The sequence below is a fragment of the Bufo bufo genome, chromosome 4 (genome assembly GCF_905171765.1).
Source record: "Bufo bufo chromosome 4, aBufBuf1.1, whole genome shotgun sequence".
Classification (NCBI taxonomy): Eukaryota; Metazoa; Chordata; class Amphibia; order Anura; family Bufonidae; genus Bufo; species Bufo bufo.
In genome coordinates, this window is record NC_053392.1 from 238,397,128 (window position 1) to 238,410,257 (window position 13,130).

A 13,130-nucleotide genomic window follows, 5' to 3' on the forward strand; every position below is an offset into this window, starting at 1 on the left:
ATATACGAAAAATTACATAACACTGTTAAATGCTTACTTCATCGGTTTTTCTACAGGGTGTTTTCGGAGATCTGTGATGCTGGTACTTGTGTGATATTAGATACACATTACTTAAAAAAACTAATCTAAAAAGCCTTTTAAATCATTCAGCTCTTACTGTACCATAAAAATGATGTCCACATATCCTTCATAGGTAATGTCCCCAAGGAAAATTAATAATTAGGTTGCCACCAGAAATGACAGGAAAAAACAACATGACACACTGTTGATTCACAGAAGAACAGGACAGTGACACAGGCATTTATTGAGTTAAATAACTTGTAGAAACCATTAATGTTCAAAAGATATAGAAAGGTTACGCAAACTGTGTACACATTACACTACAGAGAGAAAGAAAATCACAAAAAAACCCTTTCAGGTTCTTTTTCATCTGGGTGGTTCTAGTGATTTATCTACTTTGGTTAATGGTGCGTAAAAGTGGTGGTTATCTCAGAGAAGAGGGGGAGGAGGGAGCTCTTCCTTCACTGACGTCAGAGGGAGAATTTAAAAGGGGGCTATGGAGATCCCAGGAGCAGAAGCAGAAGAAGTCGACACAGCAGGTTCTCCTAGCCCTGTCTCTGCAATCAGTCTAGAGAAGTTTCTGAAGACATGCAGTCCTGCCGAGTGCGCTGTGCCCTGACCCTGCTTTCCCTGGCCTTGGCTGTGAGCTCCATGTCAGCTGCACCTACAGACCCGAGACTTCGCCAGTTCCTGCAGAAATCACTTGCAGCAGCAGGAAAACAGGTAAGGAAGGAATCTTCGCCTTCTCTGACTTTCCATAGTACTAATATTTACCTTGCCTTGAACTTTTCATTTTCAAATCTGGAAACAAACTTTACTGTCAGATATGTGTATGGATGTCTATTTATGCACATTCATAATGCACACTAATATTGCAACATAACAGGCATAAATATGTGCTCTGCTCGATAATTATAACTGCTCAGAAATGACATGTAGTATTATGACAGATTAATTGCATTGATAATTTGCTGCACTTAAATGTTTTCTAGAGAAAAATACATGGAATGTATTAGCCTTAGCGTGCTACAATGCCATGTGCAATGCTAAACTAATAGTCAGGTAGAATTGAATTCATTGTCTAAGAAAACTCTATGTTGAACCTGAGCTGCTGAATCAATAGAGCTGTCCGAGGTACTGAGCATACTGCACTGTCCAATATGCTGATGTGATAGCACTATCACAATTGTCACTTTTGTAGCTCTCCCGCTATTCGATTTCCTTACAGTGGTTGACATCTGTGTTTTATATCAGTCAGAAATGTTTTTGCTGCATGTTTTATAGCAATATAATTGCATAACCTGCAATCACTGTCCTATAGTTCTTTAGGGTAGTACCAAAAAACAATAGTAAATAACACAATAGTGCCCCAGTCCCAGAAAATATAGAAAGCAAGTACTTAATGTACTAAAACAGTAGGGAATGTATGACGGCGAGGTGGACAGAGAAATAGTTTCAGCACCTTGGAAAGCTCTTGCCATTCAGACTGCAGGCAGTATATTATAGCATTCATCATCTTACTATAGAACATATTGCTTATTTGTGAACATGTTCCTATAAGACCTGAAAAGGTGAGACATAAGGTCATTGATGCGTCATAGTCCTTGCAGAAATACAGTTACGTTTTTATGTCTGCAGCTTAATATTTCTTGGCTTTTTTTATAGGAGTTGGCCAAATACTTCTTGGCAGAATTGCTATCAGAACCATCACAGACAGAGAATGACGCCTTGGAATCGGACGACCTGCCCAGAGGAGCTGAGCAAGATGAAGTAAGATTGGAACTTGAAAGGTCCGCAAACTCCAGTCCAGCTCTGGCACCCCGAGAACGCAAAGCTGGTTGCAAGAACTTCTTCTGGAAAACCTTCACATCTTGTTAGCCTCCTCCGATCTCTCCCTAGCATTTTGGTCCTTTATTTTCCTAACTCCCGAAACAAAGCCTTTACCACAGGATCCGAAGACTGTAAATACCACACACAGTTATGGTGAATACTAATGTTAATTTGGAGTTGTTTAATAAAACTTTTAGTTGAAATTGTAAATTATTTTGCTTGGGTCGTGATTTCTCGATAGTTCTTATATGCACTTTTCAATTCTCACAGATGTACTATTTTTAATTATTTGTTGCAATAAAGCGTGTTTCAAAGTATTCAGTTTATCTTTTGTCAATCTTTTGTTATTCCTGTGTTAATACTAAATATCAGAGGGTAGAGCAGGAAAAGATAAATGCCATGTTATCTGTAGGTAGAAGAGGTTAACTCCTTCATAACAGAGATGTGTGCACGAGTGTTGGACTGAACATCTTTCAGACTTGGACGATTCAGTAAAGAAGAAGGCAGCAGTAATCAGTTTACATTGTTTAAGACTGTAGTCCCTTTAATCTTCTCCATTATCGCTAACATTAACGCTACAATTCAAATGATACCCAGTTATCTCTTTCATGAAGCATCCTCAGGCAAAAAAAAAAGACTATAATGCTATAATTATTCTGCATAATATGTGGCTTGAACTTCTCTTAATTTTACTTGTTCATTCATTGAATATAAACATTGCTATTTAAAATGAAATGACTTTGTCGAACCCTTTAGCAATCAGCTCCATTCCGGCAATATATATCTGTTTGCTGCCGTAAGACAGCTGGAAGCAGTTGGGCTACTTTGTAATCTCCTAATTCTCAAGTCATCAATTCTATAAACTGATATAGCAGAACATTTAAAGGGGTTGTTTATTAATTTTTATATCAATCTATGCATAAAATAAAAAATAAGTAAGGACTTATTCACATTTGTGTATCCGTTTTGCGGATTCAAATATTCGGACCGTGTTGCATCTGAGTAGTCACACATTTCCCCCAAATTTTCGTGCTGTGATGAATGGCAGTTTTTTTTCTCACTGCGATACACTTCAGATTAAACTGACATTGTTCTCTAGCATTTTCCTCCATTTACTTGAACAGGAAAGCCACAATTCCAATAAGACCACAAGCACATCACTGGTTTTCCATAGACGTAGTTTCAGGATTATTTCCGAACCCTTTTTATAAGCCACAAAAATGCATTTGTGTTTTTTCTAAGACATCTACACCATTGTCTACCTGTTTAGGACATATCAACACTTTAGATGGGACCTTCTGCTCAGAAATCCCCTCTTTCAGCCAAAGATGGAAATGGATGCAAAGAGTATCTCTCACTCAGGTAGGAGCCATGGATTACGTGCAGCTTCCCCTGGTGAATTGCCTGAACAAACCCTTTCATGACCCTACATGTTGGAGGCAGCTCCTAGTGCTACAAGTGCCTCTGCATAGTGAACAAATCATATTTTACAGCTTGATCCTGATAAACCCTTGCCATGGGTGGTAATTATACATAAATAGTGCCTTCATGACTTATTGCCACCCTTTGCCTGCATGTTTAAAAATGCATATGCATCAAGTGAACAGCAAGCTTATTTCTGCTTCTGAAAGTAGGCTCAAGCTGCAGTGAAGTAATATAATATGAAATAAGTATAAAATGTGCAGCAAATGCTTCACAGCTTTACTGCATAGAGCTGCTATGATGCTGATATAATACCGTACTACAGGATTGTGGTCCCATATCGGAAGCGTTATCATGTAATAACCAACGCTGTTGCATTACAGTATTCTAGCAGCTCTATATTGCGTTTGGTCACTCTATAGGGGTCATATCTTAACTCTATAAGTACTGTGGTATTTTTGGTTCAGGCAAAATTAGCAATTTTTGGTAGTCATTGATATAACGGCTATTACAGATTTTTTTTTAGGCTATTCACACAATTTTTCTGTTTTCTTTCATGAAAGTTGTGCGTACAATGGAACAGAATAGATCTTTTGTTCAGAGCTGTCATCAAGGACTCTGATATACATACCTTTTGAGTATGTTTTTACCTGAAAAAGAACTGGGTACATTTGCAAAATATGTTTTTTTTTTTAACACATCAGTAAAAGAATGTGACAAAAGTGCTTTTTCCACAAGTTCCTTGATGATAGCGCTGAACAAAGCGTCTGTTCCAATGGGTGCTGCTCTACTGACCTCTGGTACCAACATGAGCTCACCGACCAGGATCCAGGGCTGCAGTCCAAGGAAACATCACATGCGCTCTGACAAGTGTTGTGCTTTATTACAGAACACAAGTGGGTGAGTGCATTGACACTCTCAGTATCATTAACCTGTTTTACGTTACTGTCCTACCCATGAAGCACGCCTCTCTTTTTCTTTTTTATATGGCTCCATGACAGTTGTGGCTTTAATTTTGTACCATTTCATAGAAATTTTTCTTTTTTAGCCTTCATAGACAAAAGATGTTTTTATATTTTTACTACTTTAAGTGGTCACTCGATCCTACAGCAGCTAGGCATTCCTGTAAGGCTTTCAACTGTGTATATTAGCAGCCTCTAAAGCTGAATACTAGAGTTAGAAAAATAGCTGCCATTGCACTCCATTAGAGCAGTAACCTACGTTTTATGACTGCAGTGGGGTGCGTTATATTTCAGTGTAGGTGGGTGTAAAAGTGGTGGGGGATATGGATGCGGGCTGCCAAAGAAAGCCATCATTCTTCTGCAGAGGTATATATTACATGTGTTTGAAGAAAAAAGTGGCAAAACAGTATGGTTTATTCATGGTCAACAGTTCCTTTATTATTGCAGTAGTTTTTTTTTCAATGTGTTTATAGTGTTTATTAGAAATTAGCTGCTACTTCTTTCTCTGTTGATCCTCCTGAATAGATTCTACAATATCTACCATTTTTTGTAATGCCTGTGGTCTGTGACCACTGGCATCTCGGCTCTTCTGGCAGTCACAGCCGCCAGAGTACTAACCTCTCCCACTGTGAATGGGAAAATGGGAGTAAATGATGATAAATCTGTTGGGCTGATGACACCACCCATACCTCCCTACTTTTCTAAAAGTGTCAAGGGGAACATAAAAACCTCATTTGCACAATAATATTTGCTGAAGTGCCATTTAAAAAGTTACAAACGCAAAGGTTGCAACTTTTTTTTATCCCTATTGTCTGGTGTTGGGCCTTCATAAATGACTCCCATTGTCTGTATTTTGTCTAATGATGCTGTGTTTCTGCTAAGGCTACTTTCACACTAGCGTTTTTGCTGGATCCGGCAGGGTTCAGCAAAAATGCTTCCATTACTGATAATACAACCGTCTGCATCCGTTATGAATAGATCCGGTTGTATTTTCTTTAACATTGCCAAGACGGATCATTCATTAACTCCATTGAAAGTCAATGGAGGACGGATCAATTTTCTATTGTGGCAGATTGTGTCAGAGAAAACGGATCCGTCCCCATTGACTTGCATTGGGGTTCATGCTCCGCATCCCAAAACGGAAAGCAAATTACAACATGCTGTGGTTTTCTCTCTGCTCTGGGAACGCAACTAAATGGAACGGAATGCATTTTGGAGCTTTCCGTTCTGTTCAGTTCAGTTTTGTAACCATTGACAATGAATGGGGACAAAACTGAAGCGTTGCTTTCCGGTATTGAGCCCCTATGACGGATCTCAATACCGGAAAACTACAACGCTAGTGTGAAAGTACACTAAGTCATGGCATGAATCCTTTCAGATAGTAAATGTTACTTTAACCCCTTAAGGACTCAGCCCTATTTCACCTTAAGGACTTGGCCATTTTTTGCAAATCTGACCAGTGTCACTTTAAGTGCTCATAACTTTAAAACGCATTGACTTATCCAGGCCGTTCTGAGATTGTTTTTTCGTCACATATTGTACTTCATGACACTGCTAAAATTGGGTCAAAAAAGTAAATTTTTTTTGCATAAAAAATACCATATTTACCCAAAATTTAGAAAAATTAGCAAATTTCAAACTTTCAGTTTCTCTACTTCAGTAATACATAGTAATACCCCCAAAAATTGTGATTACTTTACATTCCCCATATGTCTACTTCATGTTTGTAGCATTTTGGGATTGATATTTTATTTTTTGGGGATGTTACAAGGCTTAGAAGTTTAGAAGCAAATCTTGAAATTTTTCAGAAATTTACAAAAACCCAATTTTTAGGGACCACTACAGGTCTGAAGTCACTTTGCGAGGCTTACATAATAGAAACCGCCCAAAAATGACCCCATTCTATAAACTACACCCCTCAAGGTATTCAAAACTGATTTTACAAACTTCGTTAACACTTTAGGTGTTGCACAAGAGTTATTGGCAAATGGGGATGAAATTTGCGAATTTCTTTTTTTTGCCTAATTTTCCATTTTAACCCATTTTTCCACTAACAAAGCAAGGGTTAACAGCCAAACAAGACTGTATCTTTATTGCCCTGACTCTGCCGTTTACAGAAACACCCCATATGTGACCGTAAACTACTGTACGGGCACACAGCGGGGCGCAGAGTGAAAGGTGCGCCGTATGGTTTTTGGAAGCCAGATTTTGCTGGACTGTTTTTTTGACACCATGTCCCATTTGAAGCCCCCCTGATGCACCCCTAGAGTAGAAACTCCATAAAAGTGACCCCATCTAAGAAACTACACCCCTCAAGGTATTCAAAACAGATTTTACAAACTTTGTTAACCCTTTAGGTGTTGCACAAGATTTAATGGAAAATAGAGATACAATTTCAAAATTTCACTTTTTTGGCAGATTTTCCATTTTAATATTTTTTTTCCAGTTACAAAGCAAGGGTTAACAGCCAAACAAAACTCATTATTTATGGCCCTGATTCTGTAGTTTACAGAAACACCCCATATGTGGTCGTAAACCGCTGTACGGGCACACGGCAGAGTGCAGAAGGAAAGGAATGCCATACGGTTTTTGGAAGGCAGATTTTGCTGGACTTTTTTTTTTGACACCATGTCCCATTTGAAGCCCCCCTGATGCACCCCTAGAGTAGAAACTCCAAAAAAGTGACCCCATTTTAGAAACTACGGGATAGGGTGGCAGTTTTGTTGGTACTAGTTTAGGGTACATATGATTTTTGGTTGCTCTATATTACACTTTTTTGTGCGGCAAGGTAACAAGAAATAGATTTTTTGGCACTTTTTTTTTTTGTTATTTACAACATTCATCTGACAGGTTAGATCATGTGGTAATTTTATAGAGCAGGTTGTCACGGACGCGGCGATACCTAATATGTATACAATTTTTTTTATTTATGTAAGTTTTACACAATGATTTCATTTTTAAAACAAAAAAAATGTTTTAGTGTCTCCATAGTCTAAGAGCCATAGTTTTTTCAGTTTTTGGGCGATTATCTTAAGTAGGGTCTCATTTTTTGCGGGATGAGATGACGGTTTGAGTGGCACTATTTTGGGGTGCATATGACTTTTTGATCACTTGCTATTACACTTTTTGTGACGTAAGATGACAAAAAATAGCTTTTTTTACACCGTTTTTATTTTTATTTTTTTACGGTGGTCACCTGAGGGGTTAGGTCATGTGATATTTTTATAGAGCCGGTCGATACGGACGCGGCAATACCTAATATGTATACTTTTTATTTATTTATTTAAGTTTTACACAATGATTTCATTTTTGAAACCAAAAGAATCATGTTTTAGTGTTTCCATAGTCTAAGAGCCATAGTTTTTTCAGTTTTTGGGCGATTATCTTGGGTAGGGTATGATTTTTGCGGGATGAGATGACGGTTTGATTGGTACTATTTTGGCGTACATGCGACTTTTTTGATCACTTTTATTACCTTTTTTGGGAAGTAAGGTGGGCAAAATTTCAATTTCCTAATAGTTTTTATTTTTTTATTTTTATGGCGTTCACCGTGCGGGGAAAGTAACATGACCGTTTTATAGATCAGGTCGTTACGGACGCGGCGATACCAAACATGTGTAGGGAATTTAATTTTTTTCATTTTTAATCAGTGATAAATGTGTTTTGGGATTTTTACTTTTTTTTCACTTTTTTTCACTTTTTTTTTGACCCAGACCCACTTGGTTCTTGAAGATCCAGTGGGTCTGATGTCTGTATAATACAGTACAGTACAATATATATTGTACAGTACTGTATTTTACTTACACTTTGTCTGAACAGATCTCTGCCTTTAGCACAGATCTGTTCAGCACCATGGACAGCAGGATGCCTGAGAGGCGTCCTGTTGCCATGGGAACCTTCCCCGTCTGCTCAGAACTTCGCAGACGGGGAAGGGTAAGGAGGGGATCTCTCGGGGGGCTGTCTGGGGGCTCTCTCCCTCTCCATCGGGGGGCTGCAAAGGCACAGCAGCCCCCCGATGGGAGAGGGAGGGAGCTCCCTCTTACTGTTAACTTTTTCCATACAGCGGTCTGTACGGACCGCTGTATGGAAAGGGTTAAACGGCTGACATCGCATCATCGATGTCAGCCGTTTATACCAGGGTGCCAGCAATGTGCTGGCACCCTGGTATCCCCACTAGAGACCAACGATTATACAAAGGGAGGCGGGCGGGGGATCGCGATCCCGCCTGCCGCACCGCCCGCCTCCCGCACCGCCCCCACCGCCCACAACTCCCCCCCTGCACCACCCGCCGGCAAAAAATCATGCAGGGGTGCAGGGGGGGGTGTGAAATATATATTTTAGGGACACTAAAGCTTCTGATCCCCGCGGTCAGGGCCCGCGGGGATCAGAAACTGCACAAAGCGCAGCAAACCGCAGGTCTGAATTGACCTGCGGTTTTCTGCGATCGCCGATGCGGGGGGGTCAAATGACCCCCCCCTGCATTGTTACGGGATGCCGGCTGAATGATTTCAGCCGAAATCCCGTTCCGATTAACCCCTCGGGCGCCGGAATACAGATTTCAAGTTATGACGTACCGGTACGTCATGGGTCCTTAAGGACTCGGGATCCATGCCGTACCGATACGTCCTAAGTCCTTAAGGGGTTAAGGGCTGTCCAGTTTTAGACCTAGATGTGGGGATAGGTGAATGCAACTCATGGCACACCCATCCTAGAGTAGACGATACCTGAACACAGGGAGCAGATAAGTTTTAGGCAACTGAGGCCTACTGGCGTGTCATACAGCAAGAGGAGAACTGAAAAGGTGCCCTTGTGGCAGCACATGGCAAAACATCTATATCCACAGAATGAAGTACAGAATACAGCTGCCAGTAGCTAAGTCTGAAAGCCCGGTAAAAAAAACAAAGATGTTTGAATGAACACACTAAAATCAATGTATACATGTACTGTCTGTCAGGAACATGACAGCACATGTCAATTATTCACTGATGTGAGGATAAGGCAACATTCATGTTCAATAAAATGGTTAATCTGTCCGTTTTTCATGACCTTTTTTCATGAATGCATTTCTAAAAATCAGCCATTAAAAGCAGCCCCCTTGAATTGTAAGAGGGCTGTCAGGCCAAGAAAATGGACAAAATAGGACATTTCCTATTTTTTTGACTGCCAGTATTCACATTTCGGTTAAAAAATGGACAGGTGAATATACCTGCAGACTGTCATTGTTCTGCAAATTGTAGTCTGATGGTCTTTAAAAAAGTATTTTTGATTCAGTGAAATCTCTTGCAGATGAACACTCAAGATTACATTAGAATGGTCACTAGGTATAATACTGTATAGGATGGGTCTTTTGTGGAATTTCCACTGTATATCACTACTTATCACCTGATAGCTGGATGCAGATTGAGTCTTCCCTTAGCCTATAGAGCAGGTGGAAGACATGAGCCCCGCCAGTACCTGCACTGCTGCAAGCATATATGTTTCTTTGTCACAAACACTGCCTGTATTAAGAGTAGAACAGACTGTACCACATTTGGGTATTTCTATGTATGACTAAGAAGGCTGTCAGAATTGTTCAGCTCAGATACTGCCTCTACCTTATCTCTAGGGTGTTCAGCTTTCACGTACTTGTGTTGTCATCATTTTGAGATGTTGTAAAAGCTAGCACCTCAGCTAAAAGTCCTTTAAGGGCTGTGATGAAAGCGGTTGTTCAGGGGTTAATACACGCATTCTTGCCAGATTGTGGAGAATGCTCAGGTGCAGTGTAGTGATGAACTGCTCAGCATGATACTGCACAGATGGAAGCAGAAAGGGCTTAGTCCACCTCAGTATCCAGCATTGTCAGTAGATCTCAAGTCAATACAATAGATTGCCTTTGGGATGTGTTGACAGGGAAATTCAAAGCATGGGTATGAAACAGACACGTCTGCAGCAACTACATGATGCTCTCAACATGGACCAGAATTCCAGTGATGAGCGAATCGATTCTAAAGCTCTAAACATATCGAATTTGACCGGAATGTTGTAAAAATTTGAGTTGCATCCAAATCGGAATTTTTGGTGGTTCGATTCAGGCAAATTTTAGGTAGAGAGAGAAAGAAGGAGAAAGAGAGACATTCATAAAAAATGAAAGATGGCATCTGATTGGTTGCTGTGGGCAACACTACTTTACACCAGTAGTGTTATACAGAAATGTTCAGGTCAATTGGAACACTTTTGATTTGGGTAGAAATTCAGAACAGACTGTACCACATTTGGGTATTTCTATGTATGACTAAGAAGACAGGTAAAAACCATTTCTGACCTCTGTCAGGATTGTTCAGCTCAGATACTGCCTCTACCTTATCTCTAGGGTGTTCAGCTTTCACGTACTTGTGTTGTCATCATTTTGAGATGTTGTAAAAGCTAGCACCTCAGCTAAAAGTCCTTTAAGGGCTGTGATGAAAGCGGTTGTTCAGGGGTTAATACACATTCATAAAAAATGAAAGGTGGCACCTGATTGGTTGCTGTGGGCAACAAAGCCAGCTCTACTTTACACCAGTTTGATAAATCTTTTTCAGAGTGTCAAACAGAAATGTTCAGGTCAATTGGAACACTTTTGATTTGGGTAGAAATTCAGTTTGGATGGGAATTGAATAAAACCAATTCAGCCAAACTGAACTCAAATCACATTTTGAGTGATTCTCTCTTCTCTATTATTAGTACATGTATTAAAATCCATGCCATGAAGAAATCAGGTTGTTCTGACCACCTTATGCAAGTTTCATTCCAGTCACTAAGTGAACTACAAGAACATTTAGACTAGAACCTTTAGAATCACAGGTGCATATCCATGAAGCAAACATAATTACAAAAAACAAAATGGCTGCACACCATTATACATACAAACAATAGAGCTAAGAAATGGGGGTCATTCTAAATAAAAGTGGTACAATACCGACTATAAATGAGTTAATGGAAGCTCTTAGCGCACATATTTGATCAAACGTGTGTCGGGCCCATCTACCAGTCGTCAAGGTGGCTTCCGCAGACCACTTTTATTTAGAATAATCCCCATTTCTTAGCTCTATTGTTTGTATGTATAATGGTGTGCAGCCATTTTGTTTTTTATAGTCGCTAAGTGAAGGCGGACACATGGGTTCACATCACGGTTTCATTTTCTGTTCTTCTGATCCATTAGAAAATTATAAAAAAATTGATCCTGTATTTTAAGCTTCTTTTATGCATCCATTTTAGCCATTTCCATTTGAGATCTGTTATTTTACACTGAAAAAGTCCTACTTTTTTTCCCCCATCTAAAATAACGGATGGAAATGGCTAAAACGGATGCAAAATGTGCATAACTGAACATAACATGTGCTTAAAATACAGGATCTGTTTGTTTTTGTTGTTTTCTTTTCTTCGGATCAGAAGAATGGAAAACAAAATAGTGATGCGAACCCAGCCTAAGGGCTCATGCACACAAATGTTTCGTTTTTTTCACATCTGATTGGCATTTTTTGCGGGTCAGATGCATATCCATTAACTTCAATTGGGCCGCAAAAGATACAGACTGCACAAAAAATAGATCATGTCCTGTTCTTGTATTGACTGTTCTATAGAGGGCAGGACGTTCTGTTCTACAAAATGTCGAACGTACACTGCCGGTATCCGTGTTTTGCTGATCTGCAATTTGCAGACTGCAAAAACAGATACGGCCATGTGCATGATCCCTAAGCGTGTATTTGTATCCTGTACTGGGCTGAGAGAGTGCTCAAGTGTCTTATGATACCTCAGCTCCAGCTCTAATGGCCAGGATTGGTGAAGCTTCTGATCTTGATGTTTAACCCCTTAGATTCTGCAGTAAAAAATGAGGACAACAGGAAATTCACACAGCATTTTTCATGTTTTTTCCCCTGTAGTGATGTCTATAGGAAAGTGCTTATGTTTTAGGCTATTTTCACACTGGCGTTTTGGCTTTCCGTTTGTGAGATCCGTTCAGGTCTCTCACAAGCAGTCCAAAACGGATCAGTTTTGCCCTAATGCATTCTGAATGGAAAAGGATCCACTCAGAATGCATCAGTTTGCCTCCGTTATGTCTCCATTCTGCTTTGGAGGCGGACACCAAAACGCTGCTTCTGATGAAACTGAGCCAAATGGAGCCGTTCTAACACACAATGTAAGTCAATGGGAACGGTAATGTTTTCTATGACACAATCTGACACAATATAAAACGGATCCGTCTTGGCTATGTTAAAGATAATACAAACGGATCCATTCTGAACGGATGCAGACGGTTGTATGATCGGAACGGATCCGTCTGTGCTGCAAACGCGAGTGTGAAATACCAAGAGCATGCTGCAATAAAAAAAAAATATCAATCCAAAAACACATCTCAATGTTGTCCTGCATTTACTATTTCCCATAGACTTCAATGCAACATCTGGAGCTGGCATTGTTTATTTAAAAAAGAAATGCTGTAAAAAACAACAGCCATGAAAAAAACTAAAGATGTATATCTCCTTCCGGACCTAAATATACAGCTAAAGCCTAGTCTTTAACCACTTCACATCTGGGCCATTTGCCCCCTTCCTGACCAGGCTTAATTTTGCAAATCTGACATATCTCACTTTATGTGGTAATAACTTTGGAACACTTTTACTTATCCAAGCCATTCTGAGACTGTTTTCTCGTGACACATTGTACTTCATGCTAGTCATAAATTTTAGTCAATATATTTCACCTTTATTTATGAAAAAATTCCAAATTTACCAAAATTTTTTTTAAAAATTCAATTTTCTAAATTTCAATTTCTCTGCTTTTAACCACCTCCGGACCGCTGTACGCACAGACGCATCCTGGAGGTGGTTGATTCATTCC

At 39.7% G+C, this 13,130-nt stretch overlaps 1 protein-coding gene across 1 annotated transcript; it reads left to right on the plus strand.

Annotated features, from left to right (window-relative positions):
• The first annotated feature begins 648 nt into the window (after window positions 1–648).
• Window positions 649–1,938, plus strand: SST (somatostatin). Its single transcript, XM_040431079.1, has 2 exons — window positions 649–783; window positions 1,726–1,938. The coding sequence occupies exons 1-2, from the start codon at window positions 649–651 to the stop codon at window positions 1,936–1,938; spliced, it is 348 nt and encodes a 115-aa protein (XP_040287013.1).
• The last annotated feature ends 11,192 nt before the right edge of the window (window positions 1,939–13,130 follow it).